Raw genomic sequence first — 22,203 nt, 5'->3', positions numbered from 1 at the left:
GAGAAATGTATGGCATGTGCTCATAACTGCAAAAAGATATAAATCCATCTTTAAAAATTGTCTCTTTGTTTAATTAAATAAATATATTAATTATACACAATATTAGTGAATTTAGATATAACCCTTCACTGAAACACTATGCGCACAAGGTTGACATTCTCAAGAATGTTGGATGCTTGGAAGAAGCATGTGACTTTATCAGAAAGATAGAATTAGATCTTGCTTGTGTGGGGAATTTTACTTGGGGCTTGCACAATTCGTTGTAGCACTGAACTAGTAAAATGTGTGGTAAAATAACATTTTAAACCAGAATCTAGAAATCCTAAATGGTATAAACTATTGTGAGATGTGTATAACTTGTCACTAGTAGGATGGATGGCATAGTTAAGATGAAGAAGATGATGAAAGAGAGGATGGTATCTAAAACATCTATAGGAAGCATAGTTCAAGTAAATGATATTTACTCATTTATGTGATCTTTGCAACTATCTCTCATGCAAAACCCCTCACTGGCTGATACAATAGCATTCATTGCCCTCGTTAACTTCACAGTGATCACAATGCAACCTCACACTTAAAATGGAATATATGAAAATAGTTACAAAAGAAATAGCCAATCTCAATGGTGGGCATGATTAATGGCCCTAACAGGAGGAGGTAAAATGCTAAAATCATAATTATCATTTAAAGTGAACAGTTATCTCATACACAAACATGACATGTCTTCAGTTCCATAATCAAGAAAATAAACATTATAAAAAAGTTAGAAAATAGTGAAGTCTTATATCTTACTATTCGCATATTAATTATTCAATAACAATTTTATACATTACAATCATTCTAAAAATTATTAGAATTATATTAATCTCATTATATATGTTAGTGATAGTGATTTCCTATTCACTCTGTGTTTTTGCTCCTTAGATGGATAACATTCAAAAATAAATTTCTCAAGCTTTTTGTTCCATACCTCAAGGTGAGTAATTTGCATGAAGGAATAATTTTGTAAGCATGCTAGCTTCTAGTTGTTCTTGTCTACATCTCTTGTATAATCTAAGTAATGTGTGTAGCCATTTCCCTTTGCTATCAATTGTGTAGACATATAGTTTCTTGCCCAATATGGAGAAGTTTTGGCCCAGTTGTAGGGAAAATGTGACTCATTGCAATTAGTATTTATCCTAAGGTTTCTACTAATGTTTGTAGTAATTTGTGTATTTTTTCTTTTTTAATTTGTTCCTTGAAATGTATGATAAATAGGTGATTTGTTTAGTGAATATAATTTGTTAAATGAAATAAGCAGATTTGTAATACAATAGCAATATTTGAATTACACAATTTAATATTTACAATATTATAGTGTTTGAATGATACAATTTAAAATTTACAATATTATAGTTTTTGCTACTTATTGAAGGTTATGTGATCAAGATACACTCATTTAAAATATAAAAGATTAAATCTATCAATATTTTTAAAATAATTGACAAATAATTTCCTTATTCTAATTTTTTTTCCTTTAAAAAAATTTAGCTTTTCTTCAAGCAATAATGACATCATTTATGTTCAAGGTGAGTTTAACAACAACAAATAAATCTTTGAATGTTTTCAAAGACGGGTAAACGCTTTGACCTGGAGCTATGAACCAGTGAGGCCACAAACGGGGACCTCATCCCCATGGGATTTGAACCTTGATGGCAAGGATAACAATGCAACAACATAACCATCACAACATGCCACTATTGGCAATCTTTGAATGTTATGTAAATATAACTATATGTATTTATATTATATTTAAGAAATATACAATAATTATATTAATTAGTATATATTCTATTTTATAAATGATTTTATATTGAAATTGTTTACAAATCTTGTGTTTATTCAAACGACATGAGACTTAAAATTTTATTCAAGCTCCTTATGAGCAACCACACTAGAAATAACAATTGAAAGACCAAGAGTCACAACTTAGAATCCGTCTTTTACAATGAGACAAATACAACCAATAGAAGACCAAGAGTTACAACTTAGAATTCCACACAGAAGTCCCTCTTGGGATCTGTACTAGAGTCTCGACAACGGGAACTCATTACTTCAACCAAGCAAGCTAAATCCCTTGAACCTATTTTATAAATTATTGAATTAAAAAAATACTATTTATATAATTAATATACAATATATTTTGTAATGTTCAAATATAATAAAATATACTCTTTCAAACTAAATATAATATATAATAATTTTTTAATAAGAAACTAATTTTTTAACTCAAATTAAAAAAATGAAAAAGAAAAGACATAAAATGAGTTGAAAATAATAATTCATAAAAGCTATGTCATTGCTATAAAGAATATGAAAAAACTTACCTTGCTTTCATCTTATAAACAATCCATATATATATATATATATATATATATATATATATATATATATATATATATATATATATATAATCGTTTATTTTATTAATAAATATTAAATTTATAAATACTTACAAAAATGAAATAATCTATGTGAAAGAAAATAACCAATGAAATGAAGAAATCATGGAATGAAGCGGCTTCCTAAGGATTAAAACTCTAATTTAAGTAGGTATAATCAAGGAAATATTTTGAAATTGAATAATTGTTTGTAATCTCTCAAAGGACAATAAGTCCTAAAAGAGTTATAAGACTCTTGGCATTCAAGCAATGTCCGAATGTAAAAAAGATTTAATGTACTTCTATCTTCTATATAGAATTACAAAAAGGTATGAGATAACTTTTAAAATTATGGTGTAATACAATTTGATTTGATTAAATTTAAGGTTTTAAGAAATATTATCTATATTTATTCCCTAGATGTAATATTTATGTTGGAATTAATAAGATTATAATATATATATCTAATAAATATTATGCTAATAGAGATGAAATGAAAAGGAGCATCAAAATATGAACCAAAATGTTGTAGCTAGCTTTATGAGGTCTTTCTCTCTCATTCATATTTACCTCTTTATATTCACATCTCTCCCTCTCTATTGTATAAAAATATGGAACTTAGATACTAGTAAATGTACATTTTTCTTAATGGACCTCCCACACTACTTCAGCATACCTATTACACATTAAGATACGATTGCTAGTTAATATTATCTTTACTTCCAAAAGTCCAAATTAGATCGCTCACAACTATTTACTTGAAATGATCTTATGTTAATGTTTCAAGTGTTAGAAATGATTAACATGTTTTCAAAAGTCCAAATTAGATTGCTCACAACTATTTACTTGAAATGATCTTATGTTAATGTTGGAAGTGTTAGAAATGATTAACATGTCTCCAAAAGTCCAAATTAGATCACTCACAACCATTTACTTGAGATGGTCTTATGTTAAATTGCAAGCGCTAGAAATGATTAACATGTTTATGTTAATCAGCATAGGATTGAAAATTAAGGGCCAATAAAAAAACCAGTTTGAGAGAAAGTCTGATTTAAGATATTATTGAGGAAATTTTGTCATCTCCCATTCCGCTGGACACCTGTTTCTCTGTTTACTAAATTTAATATTAAATTTTATAAATAGAATCTCATTTTTTTACTAACCAAATAATGACTTGTAAAGTGCCATCAAAATAGGTATGGAGTGAAGGGGATTGTTGTTCTCATCTTTAAAAGAAGAGTCGTCCAGTAAGGTTGGGGTCCCATGGGCACCAACTTGCTTAAAAATAGAGCGGGTGCCGCTGAGCTTTTTTAGGAACATTTAAAGGGGAGCGGTCTCATGGGCATCACATTTAAGTTTGCTTAAAAAAATTGGCTCCTAAATTGAAGGAAATATTAAAAATATAAATTGTTGTTTTTAAAATTTTTTGGTAGGATGATTTTAATTTGGAGAGAAAATGAAAGGTAGGTTCTTGCCAAGTGGCAGAATTCTTCCCTAAATAGTAGGGGCTACTTTTGCATCCGCTCAACTAAAAAATAGGAGCTCCTAGTTAATAGGAAAAGATTCGAAATTAAGCTTTAGCACCCCCAAAATATTATCATGGGACCTCCAGCTCCTTAAACATAGAGCCCAAGCCCACCTCATAGGACCCCAGGGTAATACTCACCTTTTCCGCTTGACAACTACTCAGGGTTTGGCATGTGGCTATATTATTCCTTTGAGTTGTTCTCACCGCATTATACCAAATTAAATAATGATTTCAGTCACGTTACGAGATCAACCGAGATAAATTAAGATTGTATTTTATATGAATCGGTGGAAAATAATCTCCAGTCCATCAAACACAAGAAAATCAGTCACCAAATCCATAAATTCTAAATTTAAACTTGTAAAGCCATGTATTATTATTTTCAAGTGGACTGAATATTTCACTCTCATAGGCGTAGGCGTCATACAACGGTTGGTCGATGGTCAAATTAGCCATATCATATCATATTATTCCCGATCTTTGCTTTAGCTTCTTATCATCTCATCTCACATTTCCTATATTCTCAGTATTTGTCTGGAGAAGCACTGTTTTGAGCAAGGCAATCATATACTCTGCAACAACGATAGATATTCAATGGAGGAGAGGAGGCCAAGATGCTCTGTGCAGCTCAAGTTGGACGTTGTTGGAGCGAAAAATATTGCTCTTCTTGATCATCAATATGGCTGCAAAGGAAGTCTGTTTGTTCGGTATCATCTCAACAAGAAGATCGCTCATGTGAATACGAAGGAGGTCGAGGCTTGCCCAGAGCCACAGTGGGGAGAGACATTCAGCTTGGAATGTGAGGGAAAAGGAGTTGATGAAATGCTGTCTAAATCAGAGTCGGTTGTGTTTGAAGTGAGAAGTAGAAATATTTGGAGGATCGAAGAGCAAAGTGTCGGGAAGGGCAGAAGTCTCGTGGGAGGAGTTGTTGTCATCTCCCACTCTTTCTCTGAAAAAGTGGTTTCCATTGATGTGGAAAGATGATGATGATGTCATAAGTACTCCCGCTTTGAAGATTGCAATGTCGGTGACAGTTGCAGCAGCAGAAACATTTCCTCATGAGAAAGTAAGGGAAGAGAGAAGAAGGCGTTTGAGAAGTTTGGAAAGAGAGGAGTGCGGGTGTGGGGGAGAGGTGTGCAGGGCAGATTATTATTTTTATGAGAACCACTTGTTGGGTCAAGTTTAAAGGAGATTATTACGATGATGATGATTTTCATTGCCAAGTCCGTAGCTTTTGGCACTCCTGTGATTTCAGGAGACTTAAAGGAAACAGATTGGCGTGGCCAATTTTGGAAGCCCAATGAAATGCATATTAGTTGGGTATGGTGGCCAATTGTGTCCCGTGGCTATAAGCTTTCTGAATGTACATTTTACGAATTATTGATTTAAAACTTAATACTAAATGAGGATGTTACCAGCATGAGTTGTACATGATTTGGATACTTAATGGTGCATTCATGTGTTGTTGGCAACCATATTTAAATAGGTTCAGAATGTATCAAAAAGTTTTTTTTTTCTTTCTTTTTTCAATTCAAATCTATGAAAATACAGTGATTTTTTCTCAATTTTTGTTGTTGTTTTCAATTATAAAACATTGAGATCATGAAGAACAAATATTAAAAATTTCAACAAAATCTATTGTGTTTTCGATTTTTACAATTTTGATCTAAGGTATGTAGATAGCCATGTCCATTTACAAATAGGTAAAAAATGAGTTGTATTAATATAACAATTATTGATTGTATTTAATTATAAAAGTATTTTATTTTAGCTTATAATTATTGAAAATTAATAAAAATATATATGTTTAAAAATAAAGTTAGTGGAAATAAGATTATATCATAAATTTAATAGAGGCTATGTCTGAAATAACGAAAAATATATAGGAAAAAAGTTGTTGAACAATGAAAGCACTTCTATTCAAAGAGGTGGAGTATTCTAGTCACTTAGTTTACTTCATATATTTATGCAGTATTGCACACAATACATACTATAATGTTACTAATTATTGTCTTTATTATAGAGAGTGTTACAATACTTTTTAATCCTTCTCTACCAACCTCCTTGAATCTATTGAATTATCAACTATAGTTACACCTTTTTCCTCTCACTTATATATTATACCTAATACTAACTATTTATTAGTTTTGTAAATTCAATTTTAAATTATTTACATATACATTGATTTAATCTAAAATTTCAAGACAAATATTTTTTTCAATATTTTTCATTTATTTAAATAAGAGGTTTTAGACATGAGTGCAACTATATCGGGTTGTTAAGACATCTACATGGCGGCCTTCACTATGTGGTAGCTCTTCACGCCTATGTTGGATCACCTCACAAATCTTAATACCTCAATGATTTCAATTTTCATTGAGAGTTATCTCAAACTAGAACTTACCATAGATAAATGATGATGTAACTTTTAATGATTGCTAAGGTGAAAAGTGGAGTGCAAACACAAAGTAGAGTGTGTAGTAAAAAAATAGTGTGCAAATAAGACTACCTAGTCAACCAAATTGAGTTTTTTTATTCTCTAAAAAACTACAGCCTACTAGCCAACTCATAGCTATGCTAATTTTGGTAGGTTTGTGAGTGTATTAAGTGTATTAATCCTATGATATTTTCTTAACCCATCTTCAAAAAACTTTTAATCATGGTCAAAGATCAATCAAGAATCTTTAAATTTAGCATCAAGATATATTCACCTATATAAGGATTTTGTATTATTAGGGGCAATACAAATTATAATTCCTCAACCCCAAAGCACTGCATATTGGTAGGGACAACCTAAAGTTTTTTTATAGTGTGAAGACCAATGGTCATACTTTATTTTTCCATCCAATTATGTGTCTCTTTATTTTTGAGACTCTTCAAAGCATTATGTAATTGGAGCCTTTATATATGTTTCTCCTGCATCATTTGTAGCTTAACTTTTTTCATAATCACTTCAATATTTTTCTTAGTCTTAACATAGCTACAAGTTGTGGTGAACCAAGATAAATCTAGTGTATTTTTTATTGTGTTTTCTCTTGTCTAATATGATTGTTCATCTATTATAATTGCATTCATAATTAAATCCTTTCAATTGATATTAGAGCACAAGTTGTGCAAGTTATGAATTGGTGTTGAATTTCTAGAATAATGGAAGATGCGAAAGTAGAAAAATTTGTAGGGTAGAATTTTAGCATTTGGAAGGTGCAGATAGAGTCATTGTTAATTAAACAAGATCTTTCTCCTGTGTTTTAAGGAAATGCAAAGAAACCAATGATTGTGATAGATGAAAATTGGGAGACATTAGACAAGAGGGAGAAAGCATTAATTTTACTTGTGCTTGCAAATAATCTTCTTTTTAATGTCATCTATGAGACAACTATAAAGGAGTATGGGATAAGCTCGCATGCATGTATGCAAAGGCATCGGCTACAAACAAAGTCCTCATCATGATGAAGTTGTATACACTCAAAATGAAGGAAGGTGGAATTATTTCCAGTTACCTCAATAAATTTAATATTGTTATCAACCAAGAAAACTCAGTGGGTATGACATAAGATGATGAGAAAAAAATTGTTCTCTTATTATGTTTGCTTCCTAGTAGTTGGGATGGAGTTATTACAGCCATTAGCGCTTCAATTTCAGCCAAATGAAAACTTTTTTTTGATGATGTAGTTTCCACTCTTTTGATTGAAGATATGAGATGAAAAAATCAAGAGAGTTTTGGTGATTCACTTACCATGGTCAGCATCGAGAAAAGGGGAAGAAGTCATTGTAGAGGTAACAATTACAATTGAAGGAAAGCTAAATCACCCAATAGATCAGGGTCAATAGGTAAAAATGGGGAGTATTGGTCTTGTCATAAGCTTGGCCATTTAAAGGAAATTGTTGGGCTTACAAGAAGGCACAAGATAAGGTGCATAGTATTAAAGAAAATACAACCTATGAGAAGGATGAAACTATTCTAATTCTTTCAAAAAGTGACACCAAATCAAATTCTTGAGTGATAGATTGTAGAGCCTCTTTTCATGCCACCTATTGTATGGATTATTTTACAAACTATCATGAAGTACAATTTGGAGAAGTATTTCTTGGAGATAATAAGTCTTGTGAGATAGTTGGTAAAGGTGATATTAGGGTGCAGATGGAAGGAGGAGGCCAATGGTTGCTAAAGGATGTTTCCCATGTTCCCAAGTTGAGGGAAAATCTAATTTATGCTAGTCATCTTTTGCACAAGGATATCATCCATTCTTTCATCTGAATTTTTCAAAAGTCACTAAAGGCTCTATGATTATTTCCAAGGGCAATAAAGTTGGTAGTTTATACCTCTTTGAAAGTCCTACCGAAGTAGGTGCTGCTATGATTGTAGTGGGCAACAATGTGGCACTTTAGCACCAAAGGTTAGCCCACATGACTAAGAAAGGACTTGAGGTGATGCTCAAAAGGGATCAACTACTAGATCTCCAATAAAAAAACTTGAAGTTTTGTGAAAATTCTCTCTATGGAAAGAAAAAATGGGCCAACTTCTTGAAAGATGGGCATGACATGAAGACTAGACCATTGGAACTTGTACACTCAGATGTCTTTGGTGCTACCAAGATAAGTTCTTTAAGAGATGCAAAATATTTTGTCACTTTGCTTGATGATTTTACTACAAAAAATTTGATATATATGATGGCTATCAAATCTAAAGTGTTTTCTAAATTCAATATTTTCAAAGCACTTGATGAAAACAAAAGAGATCACAAGATTAAATGTTTGAAAATGAATAATGGAGGTGAATTTTATTTGCTGGAGTTTGATAACTATTGTGCAGATAATGGTATTCAAAGGGTGAAATTTGTCGCCTACACCCCTCAAGAAAATGGGGCAATGGAAAATCTTAATAGAATTATACTTAAGAAAGCTTGGTGTATGCTTTCAAATACAAGTTTGGGAAAAGAATTTTGGGCTAGAGAGTTTCATCACTACGGTAAATTATTTATAGATTATCTTGCTTCATTATATATTATATTTTTTTTTTTACTTCAAGTTTAATTCCTAAATCTAGGGATTGACTAAGGAAAACCCTCTCCCATCAAATTTCTCATTTTTCTTGTGTGCGAATTCCAAGATCAGATTTTCAAATGTGGATATGAGTACTCTTTTTGCATACATTTTAAGATTTGAAAACTTTTTAGGCTCTGGTATATATTTACCTAGGTCAACCTATACCATCCTATTCAATGTATACATCATGACAAGTGACCTGTACTTAGGACAAATTGATTTCTAGGTTTTGTTTTTGTTGTCTTCTTGAATCATTTGATCTTTATTATTTTCCTCTTATTTCCAAAATTCTATTTTTAAGACTTCAAAGTATCTTCCTCTTCACATTCTCAAGGTAATTTTCATTTTTATTTATCCATTTATGTTTCAAATCTAAATTCTTGGATCATTAGGGTTACACTTTTATATCTTGTAACTAAATTAATTAACCCTAGGCAATTTAATTGTTGACACAAAAGTTTGCACCCTTTCTTGAGGAACTACTTCTTACACGACCTTGTGTAACATGGAAACAACCTCCGAGTATGGGAATTGCACTCTGAGGATGAATCATTGGAGAAGGAAAACTTCCTTACTATCATGGTTGACCTAAACTATCACTTGAGAGGAGAAGGGAGAAGGAAATTGAAATTAAAATGTATAAAGGGAAAAAGGGGTGATGCACCAAGATAGAAATAGTGGTTGCAACTCTGCCTGTAGATACACTACACATCAGTGAAAGCCCAAAATACACTGGACTTGACTTCAGTCTATCTCCCAAAGTGACATGCAAGTTTGAAACCGGTGAAATATTGAAAGGAAAGATAATTTTCACTTATGAAACAATTTCCCACAAATTAAACAAAACATGTAACTTAAGAAAATATAAAGAAAACATTACTACAAGGAATATACATGCAGTAGAAAAAATGGTAAGAGAAAGTAAGCAACAAAGATTTCATTAATGGAAGGTAAGGAATTACATAGCATAATGTTGCTACAAAAAATGCAGATAGAGAAGAACCCAAAAAAAGTATTTACAACTTGCCTTTATTGATTAGGCATAACTCAGATCTAATCTATGGAGTTTAAACCCCAACCAAAGTGAAGTTGAGTTGCAAATAGCAACAATAAATGAATATCAGAACTAAATTTGATCATGAAATACAATTTGCTATAATGAAGTGACAGGAATGGAAAAACAAATGCACCTAGCCATAAGAAATCAAATTCCATGAGATTTGATCATTACAATCATTAATGAGGCATGGAGACATATAGATGTCATACAAACAAGGCCAAATAATGTCGTTCACCATTAAAGAACAATCCTTGTAACCTGTCATGGCCACAACAAATAAATTCACATCAATGTCAAAAAATGCAAGATGGGACAACATGCAATGTTAACTCGGTACAAAAATTTCAGAGTTGACTTGTGTGGATTAAATTTGATTTGTCTAGAAAAGGATGAGTTGTCGATTTAGATCTTTAGTTTGAAATAAAAGTCTCAAATGTTGCAAAAAACTCCCCAATAGATGAATAAAATAAAACCATAGGTCAAGATCTTCTTCAAAAGAATGGAGAACCCAAATGCATTTGGAAAATATCCAAAGATTCATAGCCCAGCATAAGAAAGATCTACCACTTGGCATAAATGTGTTGGTTGACACATTTCTTGAATGTTCGATTGAAGAGGCAGTAGAGATTACACGATTATGTAGAAACAAAAAGGTAAGCCTTATGAAATAGCGAGTTTTTCTATTTCAAAAAGAGTAGCAAAGTCATTCTTTGAAATGGAAAAAATGGTTAACGCAAAATGTTAACCCTGACAGAAAACATGTGTTAACTCACAACTCAAAAAATGAAGGAAAACAAACTAACTCGGTTAATGAACAAACTAAACTAGCTTGGCCAATGAAATAACCAAACCGACTCGACTCATGAAGAGACCGAGTTAATGTGAGATGCTAACCCAATCAAAAAGTGTGTTAACCCACATCAAAGAATCCAACCCATTGAAGATCTCTTAGATCAGTTATCAGTGATGGGCTAAATGGGGGGCGAAAATGGCCAACATTCTTGGTGACTTAGAGGGAATGCTTTCGTACTAAGCATAGACCAGTGGCCTTAAGCAATCCATTGGGCATAGAGTCACCAAAAGAAATGACATGTTGTCTGACCTACAACTTCACAAAATTCTACAACCAGTGAAAACAAAACTTCGGGGAGCTCTAGGAGCTTAAAAAAATGTTGCAAACTATGTTCGTGCACTTCTTGGAAAGCTGAAAACACCTACTCTAATATTTAAAAATATTTACAACACAAAAAATAAAACAAAGCCATTGAATGGCTTGTTGAAGTATCTGCCCCTCCTTACAAGTTGATTTCTTTTTCCATGTTTGTGGGCAACTGAAAAGAACAAAAAACATAACAAATATATTTTTGCATGGAATAACTCCTTCCCAATGTTGAAGATGAAGAAGCTACTCTCTAGTAATAGGATGCATTCTTGAGCAAAACACACTTTCTCTTTCTTGTAGAATTCTCCCTCATGCTCAAGAGTAAGCATGACTGGGGACAACTTGTTGATTTTTTGTAGAGTTAGATGTCTCACGGGGCATCCTCTTGATGGTCTCATGTCCAAGAAATTAGCCTTGACCTCATCGTTGTGCTCTACAATGGTAGTATCATGGTAGTTTGGAAGTGGCTCCTCTTCTTGTGAAGAAAAAATCTCCACATCATGTTCATGCTGCTCATGAACCACCTCCTTGAGAGCTACTAGTATGGTGTAAATCTTCTCCTATTTTTGTTGAAGAACATGCTCTTCATATATAGGAGATGATGACTCAACATATATGGAAGAGAAAATAGCATCAAACTCATCCAAAAGATCATCCTCATCATCAATCTCCTCTATCATGGCTGCAATAATATGCATAGGTTGAGGGGCAACCTCATGCATGCTCTTCTTCAAGGATACAACTATCCTTGGGATCATCTTTTTCATCCACCATATCATGGAGGACTATCTATTGCAAAAAATGGTTCTCTTCTGGCTTCGCTTGCAGCAGATCATCATCTTCTTTGAAAGGCTCAAAAGCCATGACTTGAACCTCAAAAGAAGGAACAACCTTTTCTTCTTCTTCTTCCTTGACAAAGGAGGGAAGCTTTTCAAATAAGAGGATGGAATCCTCTTCTTCTTCTTAACAACTATCTCCTTGTCATCCTCGATAGGATGTAACTCCTCCAATGGTAGCATTGTGGTCTTGTTTTCACTCTCCCAAAACTCCTTGTTTGGGCCATCAAGAGTCCATGCAACTGGTCTACCCTCAAAGAGTGAAATGGTGATAGGTGTGGAAGGCTCATGATCCAGCCAGTTTTCTCACACAGGGAGTGGAAAAGTTACAATAGTAAGCTCTTGTAATAGAGGGGGCTTCTTGGAGCTGGTAACAAAATTTTTTGGAGAAGGGGCTACCTCTACTTCCTTGGTTTGAAAATGAGCTAACTGGAGCCTCATTTCCTCCTCTCTTGTTGCAGAAACTTGCCAAGCAAGTTTCTCCTTAATGTGTCTTTGTCTCTCCCTCTCTTGTTTTTTTTGTTCAAGTTAGGACTAGTATGCCATCTCCTCTTGTTGTCTCTCTATCTCTTGCTACCTTGCAATCTCACCAAGCTACCTATCCTAGGCCAACAACTGCTCATTTCTCTCTTGAAGCTTTAGATCCATCTGCTTATTTTGCTCCATTATTTGCACTTGGATTTCCAAGAACTTCTCACCCATCTTAGCCATAATAGCTTCAATGGTCTTCATTTCATCATTTGGAGGTGTTGGGTTTAATGGGGTAGAGGTAGGAGGGTAGTAATAATTCTGAGCATAGTAGCTATAACCAGCTTGGGGTTGAGATTGAGACTGGCAATATGAGTGCTAAGGAATAGTATTTTCATAACATGGGGGGGGGGGGGGGGGGATATTAGTTGTTTCTATGAAATGTGTCCATGGTTGGAGCTTCATAAAAGCTACAATTTCATAGAAATCACAAAAGATCATTTATCTTTACATACCAGCATTGGGTTTGTTTGAAACTAGTAGAAGTGCACTAGAGTTGCCATGGTGTTTGATGGAATGCCTCCAAAGGCTGATTGCACCAAGAATAACACCCAAATTCTTAGTGAATGGATTTTGATTGGCTTTCAATAGACTTGTGTAGTTTTAATTGATTGTCCCACTGGGCATGCCAAAAATTGTTGACACAAAAGTCTGTACCCTTGCCTAAGGAACTACTTCTTAGGTGACCTTGCGTAACATGGAAAAAAATCCAAGTGTGGGACTTGTGCTCTGAGGCTGAATCTTTAGAGAAGGCCAACTTCCTTACTATCAGGGTGCAACTACACTACCACTTGAGAGGAAAAGGGAGAAGGAAATTGAAATTAAAATGTAGAAAGAGAAAATGGTGTGGTGCACCAAGATATAAATAGTGGTTGCAACTTTGCTTGTAGATGCCCTGCACATCAATGAAAGCCCGAAATACACTGGACTTGACTTCAATCTATCTCCCAAAGTGACATGCAAGTCTAAAACTGGTGAAATATTGAAAGCAAAGATAATTTTCACTTACACAACAATTGCTAGCAAATTAAACACAACATCTAAATTAAGAAAATATAAAGAAAACATTTACTACAAGGCATATACATGCACTAGACCAAAAAATGGCAAGAGAATGTATGAAATAGAGATTTCATTAATGGAAGGCAAGGAATTACATAGCATAATGTTGCTACAAAAAATTTTGATAGAGAAGAACCCAAAAAATGTATTTACAAATTGCCTTTGTAGATCAGGCATAACTCTGATCTAAACTATGCAGTTCAAACCCCAACCAAAGTGGAGTTGAGTTGTAGAGAGTAGCAATAAATGAATATCATAATTGGATCTTGTCATGAAATACAATCTACTATAATGAAGTGACAGGAAGGGAAAAAAAAAGCACCCAATCATAAGAAATCAAATCCCATGAGATTTGATGATTAAAATCATTAATGAACCATGGAGATGCATAGATGTCATGCAAAAAAGGCCACAAAATGTCATTCACATTAAAGAACAATCCTTGTAATGTGTCATGGCTACAACAAATAAATTCATGCTGCTATCAAAAACATAGAATGAGATAACATGCAATGTTAACCTACCGTAAAATTTTTAGAGTTGACCTGTGTGAAATAAATTTGATTTGCCCAAAAAAGAATGAACCATCAATGTAGATCTTCATTTTGAAATAAACGTCTCAAATACTATAAAAAATCTCCCCAATAGATGAACAAAGCACAACCATAGGTCAAGATTTTCTTCAAAAGAATGGACAACCCAGATGCATCTAGAAAATATCCAAAGATTTGCAGCCTAGCACAAGAAAGATTTGCCACATGGCATAAATTTGTTGGTTGACACAATTCTTGAATGTTTAGTTGAAAATTTGGCAGCGATTTTGTGGAAGCAAAAAGGTAAACCTTCCGAAATAGAGAATTTTTCTATTTTAGAAGAAGCAGCAAAGTCATTCTCTGAAATGGAAAAAATTGTTAATGCAAAATGTTGACCTTGAAAAAAAATGTGTGTTAACCTACAATTCGACAAATGAAGGACAATAAGCCAACTCGATAAATGAACAAACTGAACTAGCTCGACTAATGAAGGAACCGAACCAACTCGACTCATGAAGAGATCGAGTTAACATGAGATATTAACCCAACCAAAGCATGTTAACCCACATTAAAGAATCCAACCCATTGACGACCTCTTAGATCAGTTACCAATGATGGGATGAATGGGGGAAAAAATGGCCAACATTAATCAATCACCACTTAATCACTTTAATTAATTCAACCAAATAAATTTGATCAGTTTACCTTCACACAAAAAATCAAAGGTGAAATAACATTGCATAATAGAGTTTTTTTACACACTTCCTTAATATAATTTGAGTTTTGCATTAGCATCTCTTCATCTTACTTGAGTCTTGCCAATTATGTAACTTTAGCTATATTGAGAGTGAATTTGCTTTAGTGCTTCTGCATCCTACTTGGGTCTTGCTAATTATGCAACTTGAGCTATATTGAGAGTTATGCCTGGAATCCCCTCTTTCTCTTGTATTGATTGCTGGGTAAAGATCTTAATTAATAAATGCATCTTAATAAGTTCTTCCATTTTCCCCATAAATAGTTAGTCCTAAGGTGTTCTAGGATATCTTCACAAGATGTCCCAGGATTTCTTAATCGGCATTAGCTTTCATAGGTGGCCATAAGTGGTATTATCCTAGAGGATGTCTTAAGGTTTCTTAGGTGTAGATAATTAATGGGAATAAAAGAGATGGATATAGGGGAACCTTACATGAGATAAGAGAGATATGTGATTGAGAAGTTGATAGGGGGGATGATATAGGACTACGAGAGGAGGGGGTGTAGAGACTAAGAAATAAAGTAATTAGGGGGGAAGATATGTGAGATACATAGTAAGAGAAGGTGGATAGTGTGAGAGATATGAGGTAGAGATAGAGCATAATTAGGGGGGAGATATGGCGAGGGAGATGGTAGTTAGGTATATAGGTACATGTATATTTGATTTCAACTATATAGAGCCTAGAACCCCTAGGATTTAGGCTTTTGGTATTAAGATATAATGGATGGTCTAAAGAACACTATCTATAACCTAGATCTAATAGATATGATATATGGTTGAGGGTATTTAGTGTCAACTAGTGGTTTATAATTGACATGAAGAGAGGTGAGGATTTAGGGTTTCTATTATAGATCTTTTTTTTTTTTTTGTATGATTGAAGTATATAGTGTTTGTATTCTAAGTTATTTCTTTAGGTTTCCTATTTTTAGGTTTCTCATTTTTTTGAATTTTTTTTTAATGTTGTTTTATCACTTTTTGAATAAGTTTTCTACTTCTAAAATAAAAATTAATCATGTACATATAAAATACATGAGAAATATAAATGCAATAAAACTAATTATAAATTGCATATAAACAAACAGTTTTCTTAAAAATGACCAATAAAATTTAATATAAAAAAACCAATGAAAACCAAAAAAACACAAAAATAAATAAAAATGGTCTACCTAGAGTTTTTTGGTGTCGAAAAGGGAGTGATGTCATGTACTCAAATGTGGGGGCTACACTCCTTGAAAATGACCTCTATAGTGTTAAAAAAATCAAATACTTTTTAGAAATTCTACCCTATATGGAATGTGAGTAGAATATTTTATTTTGTTTTGGTTTGGATGATTTTAATTATGTTTGGAAGAATTTTATGGTTGTTTTGGTGAAGACTAGTTGGATTCTAAGTGACATCATTTCAAATTTAGACTCAGGATCCTAAAGTATGTAATGCTACCCTATTCTGGCTTTTTGCAACCTAATTTTGTTGAGCCATTTTTTTAGGAAATTGGCTAAGTGTAAAAATTCATTTGTAAATTATGGACTCAAGTTATTACACTTACCCATCCATTGTATTGATTGTATTTCATGCTTGGTAGGAATACACTTTATTCTTCTCATATTCAATATGTCTTTTCCATTGTGATTTCCATTACCTCTAGATCCTAGGTGGCTACCTTCATAGCCAAATCTTATAGATATAACTGGCTCGTGTCCTCATGTTCTACTCAATAAAGATCTTTTAAATATTATCATATACTTATAATTCAAATTAAGTAATTTTAGTTTTTGCTATTCATATTTTTTATAACCTAGTGTTGTTATGTTGTTTGATAGAAATATGAGGTGGATCTCTATTGATAAGCTCATCAGTAAAAGTTTCATTTTGGAGATGGAGTGGGTTAAAGGTTATATCTTATGGTTCACATGTATTTCTATTATTATTATTCTTGTTTGGCATGCTTTTCATCATAGATATCTTGGTCATATTATTATTATAGTTATATATTTTTCAGTGCATTTATGGTCACTTTGAATTAAATCTTATTCATATATAGTGAAAATCATTGAAATTTACTTTATGTAAAACTATATAAGAAAATATTATATAGCTTTTGAGTTTTTAAGAGTCTATATTATATTAAAATAATAGTCATTTTTCTTCTATTTTGAAGACTACAACTCAATGATGTCATGTTTTCCTCCCTCAATGGTAAAAAGTTTCCTTTCATATGACATGATGTTGGAGGTCAATTATCTCTATAGATAAGCTTATTAATAATATTTTCATTCTGGAAATGGAGTGGGTTAACTTGGTTCTAGCTCTCATGGTTCATATTTATTTCTAAGATTTTTATTCTTGTTCGATATATATACTTATGATTTCATTATATATATAATTGTCTTATTATTATTGTAGGTGTGATTTTTTAAATATATTTATGTTCATTTTGAGTTATTTCAATTTAAAATGGTTGGAATAATTGATTGTTTTTATCTAAGACTAAAGGACAAAAAAATATGACTTCTAAGTTTTTTATAGTTTATATAATATCAAAAAAAAAAAGCATTCTACTTCTATTTTATATATTATACCTTAACATTATTTCTTCTTCCCTCAAGGTGGAAAACAATTCCCTCATATGACATGAAATTGTGTGTTCTAATATGTTGTTAGTCTGCTTATTCTTCAATGTCATTGGTATGTTTATGAGATTAATTTGGATAAGTTGTATTGTTGCATTGATTACTTATGATGGTGTGAGATTAGCTACTTTGATTCTTGCTACTTTGAGAAGCTCTAATATTGGTGCACCTCATCAATTAGTTACCCAAAACCCTTCTTGTTCATTAGTGCATATGTTAGATACAATCAATTAGCTTACAAGAGTAGTGTGATGAGATAGTTGAGAGATTGGAACTATAATAATAAGACATAATATGTCATACCATCTTCTATTTCCCTTGTTGAGGTGAATAGGATGCACTCTTCTGCTTTGATGCTAAATTGTGAAATAAAGGTTACCTTTGATAATTTTATCATATCCAAAAATCCACATCACTTTGACAATGATAACTATGGGATCCACCTAAGACAATTCACAAAAATGAATATTTGTAATGATCAACCTAGCTATTCTAATTAAATTCAACCTATGATTTATAATTTTTCAAGATTTATTTAACCTAAGTTTTAATTATTCTAAGAAAGATTGTAAAGAAATATTTGAACTTAACTCCACTAATCACAATTTATTAGAAAATTATAACAATCTTCTCTTCATTATCAAAACAAATAATTATAAATGATTGTACATTTTGAAAAATAAGATTCTTTTAATATCAATTAATATTAATGTTGATTTGTTAAAATTAAAAAAATTTAAAAGGTAAACTATGCTATAGATATTCATCCAACACTTCCACCATATTTCTCACTTAGATTTATTGTACAAAATTTTTGGTTCCTCTTGATGTGAAATCTCATTACAATTTCAACGAGCATCCCTAATCTTATTCTTGCCCTTATAATCTTTGAGAGAAGATATGGCTTTAGTGACTATTAATTAATTATAAGAAAATAGATATCCCACTAACTTGATATTTACATTGTGAATGCCTTCCGAACAAGGTAAAACGAATCAAAATTGTGCCTTGGCTTTTTTTTTTTGATAAATAGTCCTCTTCAATTAATAAAATATACTAAGAATACAATTCACAAAAAAGGGATTGAGGGATACAAGATCACCCTGCAAAAGAGTTCACACGCCCAAAGCCGGACTTAAAAACATGGCCTCAGCAGGAAACAACAACTATTCATCACAAAAAAAAAAGAATAAACAACCTCAAGCTGCCAAGGCAGTGCCAGTTGAGGAAGGAGGATCATCTTTATCAGGAAATCCCCACGTATCAGTGGGATTGTGGGGCAAACTGGGAACATTCCAGCCATCATCAGTAGTAGTAGGATCAAGGGCAGCCTCTACATCCTTAACCTCTAGCCGCGGAGGAGAAATTGCCAAAGCCAAGCAAGGAAACTTCCTTGATTGTGCCTGTCGAGGCCTAGGAGGAGGAGTCAGGGACCATCCAGAACCACCGTGGGGTAGGGAAGCTGAGTGGCACCTCCATCTGCCATCACACCACTAGGAGAGTTGTGGCGGGAAGCTTGGGAGCATGGTGTGTGTGAGTGGCAGCCTGAGGACTGGTAGTGAGAATGGAAGCCACGAGGCATAGAGGCATTAGCCAAGGAATCCAGAGGAACTGTTGCAATGGTGCAAGGAGCATTGCCCTAGTGATTTAGCAATTCCTGTAAGTGAGCAACTTCTAGGGTAACTTTATTAGCTTGCACCTAGATTTGCATAATCACATTGTTACAAATGCATGCCTTAGTGTACATAGCAATGTTAACATCCAAAAAACTATGAGTGAATAGAATAACATTCCTATCTTTCCATAGAGAAAACAAAATTTCCATCCTGAAGGTATGCCAAATTTGAGTGAATTTTTGAGGAATTCTGGGGAAATCGCCCTACAGGATCATGTGCCATGAAAATGGTTCAGGCCTGAAAGGCTTGAAAAAATCATGAATCCAGTGCCAATAATTTTTAGCATGATTACAAAACTAGAAAATATGCAAAAAGGACTCAGGTTGACCATAGAAGGGACATTTGGGATCAAGAACACCAATGTGCTTGAGCTGAGGCCCCAGGGGAAGACCTTGGAAGGAAAGGCACCAAGCAAAGTGGGCAATCTTGGGTTCTGTAATAGCACTCCAAGTGGTGTCAAAATGTTTTCTTCATTGAGAAAGTGAAGATTAAAAATGCCACTACTGGTTAAGAGTGTCAACCATTGAAAGATGGCATGAGAGCCATCTATACCCCATATTGGGCTTATAATTTGCAAATGGAGTGGTAGGATAGCACTTCCAATCATGCCACCAAATTCGAATAGACTGAATCCCCACCTTATGAACTAGGTGCATAAGGATGGAAGACAGTAGAAGGTCAAAAGTCTGTCGATCTATACTGACAAGGTAGTATTGAATTTGCATATCTTCCCATGACTTGAAACTTGTGGTGACTCTTGAAAAGAGATCCTTAGGAGTTTGGATGCCACGTTTGAAAAAATGCAGAGCAGTGGCACCTTGAATCTTGGCGAGAGGAGTACCCTAAATTGTAAACAGGGGAGACCACCAAATATTCTGTTGATTCAAGGAGAGCCCATTGTGAAACTCATCTCTATCCTAATGAAGCCACGAATCAAGAGCTTCCCAGGCTTTCCAGATACTCTTAATAACAAATGAGCCTTGAATGGCCACTGGTTCACACAAGATGAGAAGGGTTTGAAAAACAATCCCCTTCCACTCAAGCCTGTTACCAAGGAAGCCAGAAGAAATGTAGTGCCTTACCAAAATCTTCCAAACTTCATCCCCAAAAATAGCTTGGATAATCCATTTTGCACAGAGAGCAAGGCCCTGTTTCCGAGTGGAAAGCAGGCCAAGACCACCAAACTCTCTTGGGAGACAACAGAAATCCCAAGCAACTCTGTGAAAACCATGATGGTCAGAACCAGAAGCCCAAAGAAAATCTCTAAGAAAATGTTCCAGCTTGAGATAGGAAGCTTTGGAGGGCACCCAACAAGAAGAATAGTACACATGAGTGGCAACCAGAATCTTAGAACAAATCTAGAATTTACTAGCAAGAGAAAGCGGCTTGGTGATCCAATAGTCAAGCTTTTTGCTAATCTTGGCAAGCACAACATTCCAAAGCTCCATAGGAGAGGCCTAGAAGGCAAAGGGAATTCCAAGAAAGCATTAGCGTAGCTGAAAAAAAAGATTGGCGGTAGCAAAGCATTTTATGCCATTTGATGGCAGAGCTAGAGGCTTGACAAAAGGTGTCTAGACAATTTAAAGCATTTTTTATGTTTTCTTCATCCTCAAGAGGCATAAGAAAGGAATCATCAAAAAAATGACCATTGAATGATGGGGAGGAAGATTCAAGCAAGGAAATGCCACGAACCAGCCCTGAAGACACACAATGAGCTAGCAAATAGCCAAAACCTTCAATAGCAAGGACATAAAGCACTGGAGCTAGAGGAAAACCTTGCCTGATTGAACGAAAAAGTCCAAAAGCCTTAGATTGCAAATTATTTATGGTAATGCAAGCATTAGCATCACCAAAGAGCATCTCCAAAGATTGAAGAAAATTGGGACCAAAACCCAAATCTTGAAGCATAGCCAAGATGAAGGGCCATTCAATGCGATCGTAGGCTTTAGCAAAATCTATCTTTAAAAAGATAGCCTGCTGCTTGGACTTGCAAGCCCATTCCATACCTTCCCAAACAACAATGATGTTGTCAAGAATATATTTGGACTTGATGAAGCCAGTTTGCTCAAGTTGCACAATTAAAGGCAACATGTGCTTGATTTTGAGAGAGAGCGCCTTGGCAATGATCTTATAAGACACATTTAGGAGGGTAATGTGCTTGATTTTGAGAGAGAGTGCCTTGGATTTTTGAAAGTGTAATCCACCATTATTTTTTAAAACTAAAATATGTTTTATTTGGCGAACCAAACAATCAAATTTCATCAAACTACAAAATGGTTTAAGAGGAATTACATAAGTAGACGATGACATACATGTTGGAATATTCAAATATGGAAAGAGTACTTATGAGAGCGGGGGGGTGAATCATAAGTATCACACTTTAGTCAATAAAAATTCTAACTTAAAGTAAATTGCATGCATGTAAATACATCAAATAAACATGTAACAAAACTCATGCATCAATAACTCATAACACTAGAATTTGGTAACCCAGAAACCCTCCAGGAATAAGAAGGTAAAGCTAGGGTGGGGATGATACCCACAAAATTTATTGCAGCAATATTGTTCAACCACTTCTAATAGTTTTCCCTGTTAAAGGCCTGCCCTATTAAAGGCTTTACACTGTATTAATAGTGACCTGGTTAGAGGATTTACAAACACTTAACATGAAGTGTCACCCTATTAAAGGATTTTAATCACCTAATCAAAAGGATCTTACAAAATAGCTGTAAAGCTAACCTATCACCATAGGATTTTCATTCTAATACAATTGCTAGAGAGTATTAGATACAATAAACCTGATAGATTACAATCCTTGGTTGCTGAATGCAGGCTCCTTTTCAGCCTTCTCCTTATCTTGATCCTTTGTGATCTGATAACCCTTGCTTTTGAAAATAGATTTTCTTATGCACCCTTGTATGTCCTTCCATTTATTTATAATGAAATTTTGTCTTCCTTATAAAGACT

General features: G+C 33.6%; 1 protein-coding gene across 1 annotated transcript; it reads left to right on the top strand.

Moving 5' to 3' along the window:
- Positions 1 to 4,542: 4,542 nt before the first annotated feature.
- Positions 4,543 to 4,932, top strand: LOC149532423 (uncharacterized). The gene has a single exon (XM_089805713.1). It carries the CDS (start codon positions 4,543 to 4,545, stop codon positions 4,930 to 4,932), a length of 390 nt encoding a protein of 129 aa, XP_089661839.1.
- Positions 4,933 to 22,203: the final 17,271 nt, after the last annotated feature.

The sequence above is a fragment of the Cupressus sempervirens genome, chromosome 10 (genome assembly GCF_028749045.1).
Source record: "Cupressus sempervirens isolate cs-2001-9-10 chromosome 10, ASM2874904v1, whole genome shotgun sequence".
NCBI lineage: Eukaryota > Viridiplantae > Streptophyta > Pinopsida > Cupressales > Cupressaceae > Cupressus > Cupressus sempervirens.
Note: the sequence above shows the minus strand (reverse complement) of the source record. Positions and strands in the feature narration are given on the sequence as shown.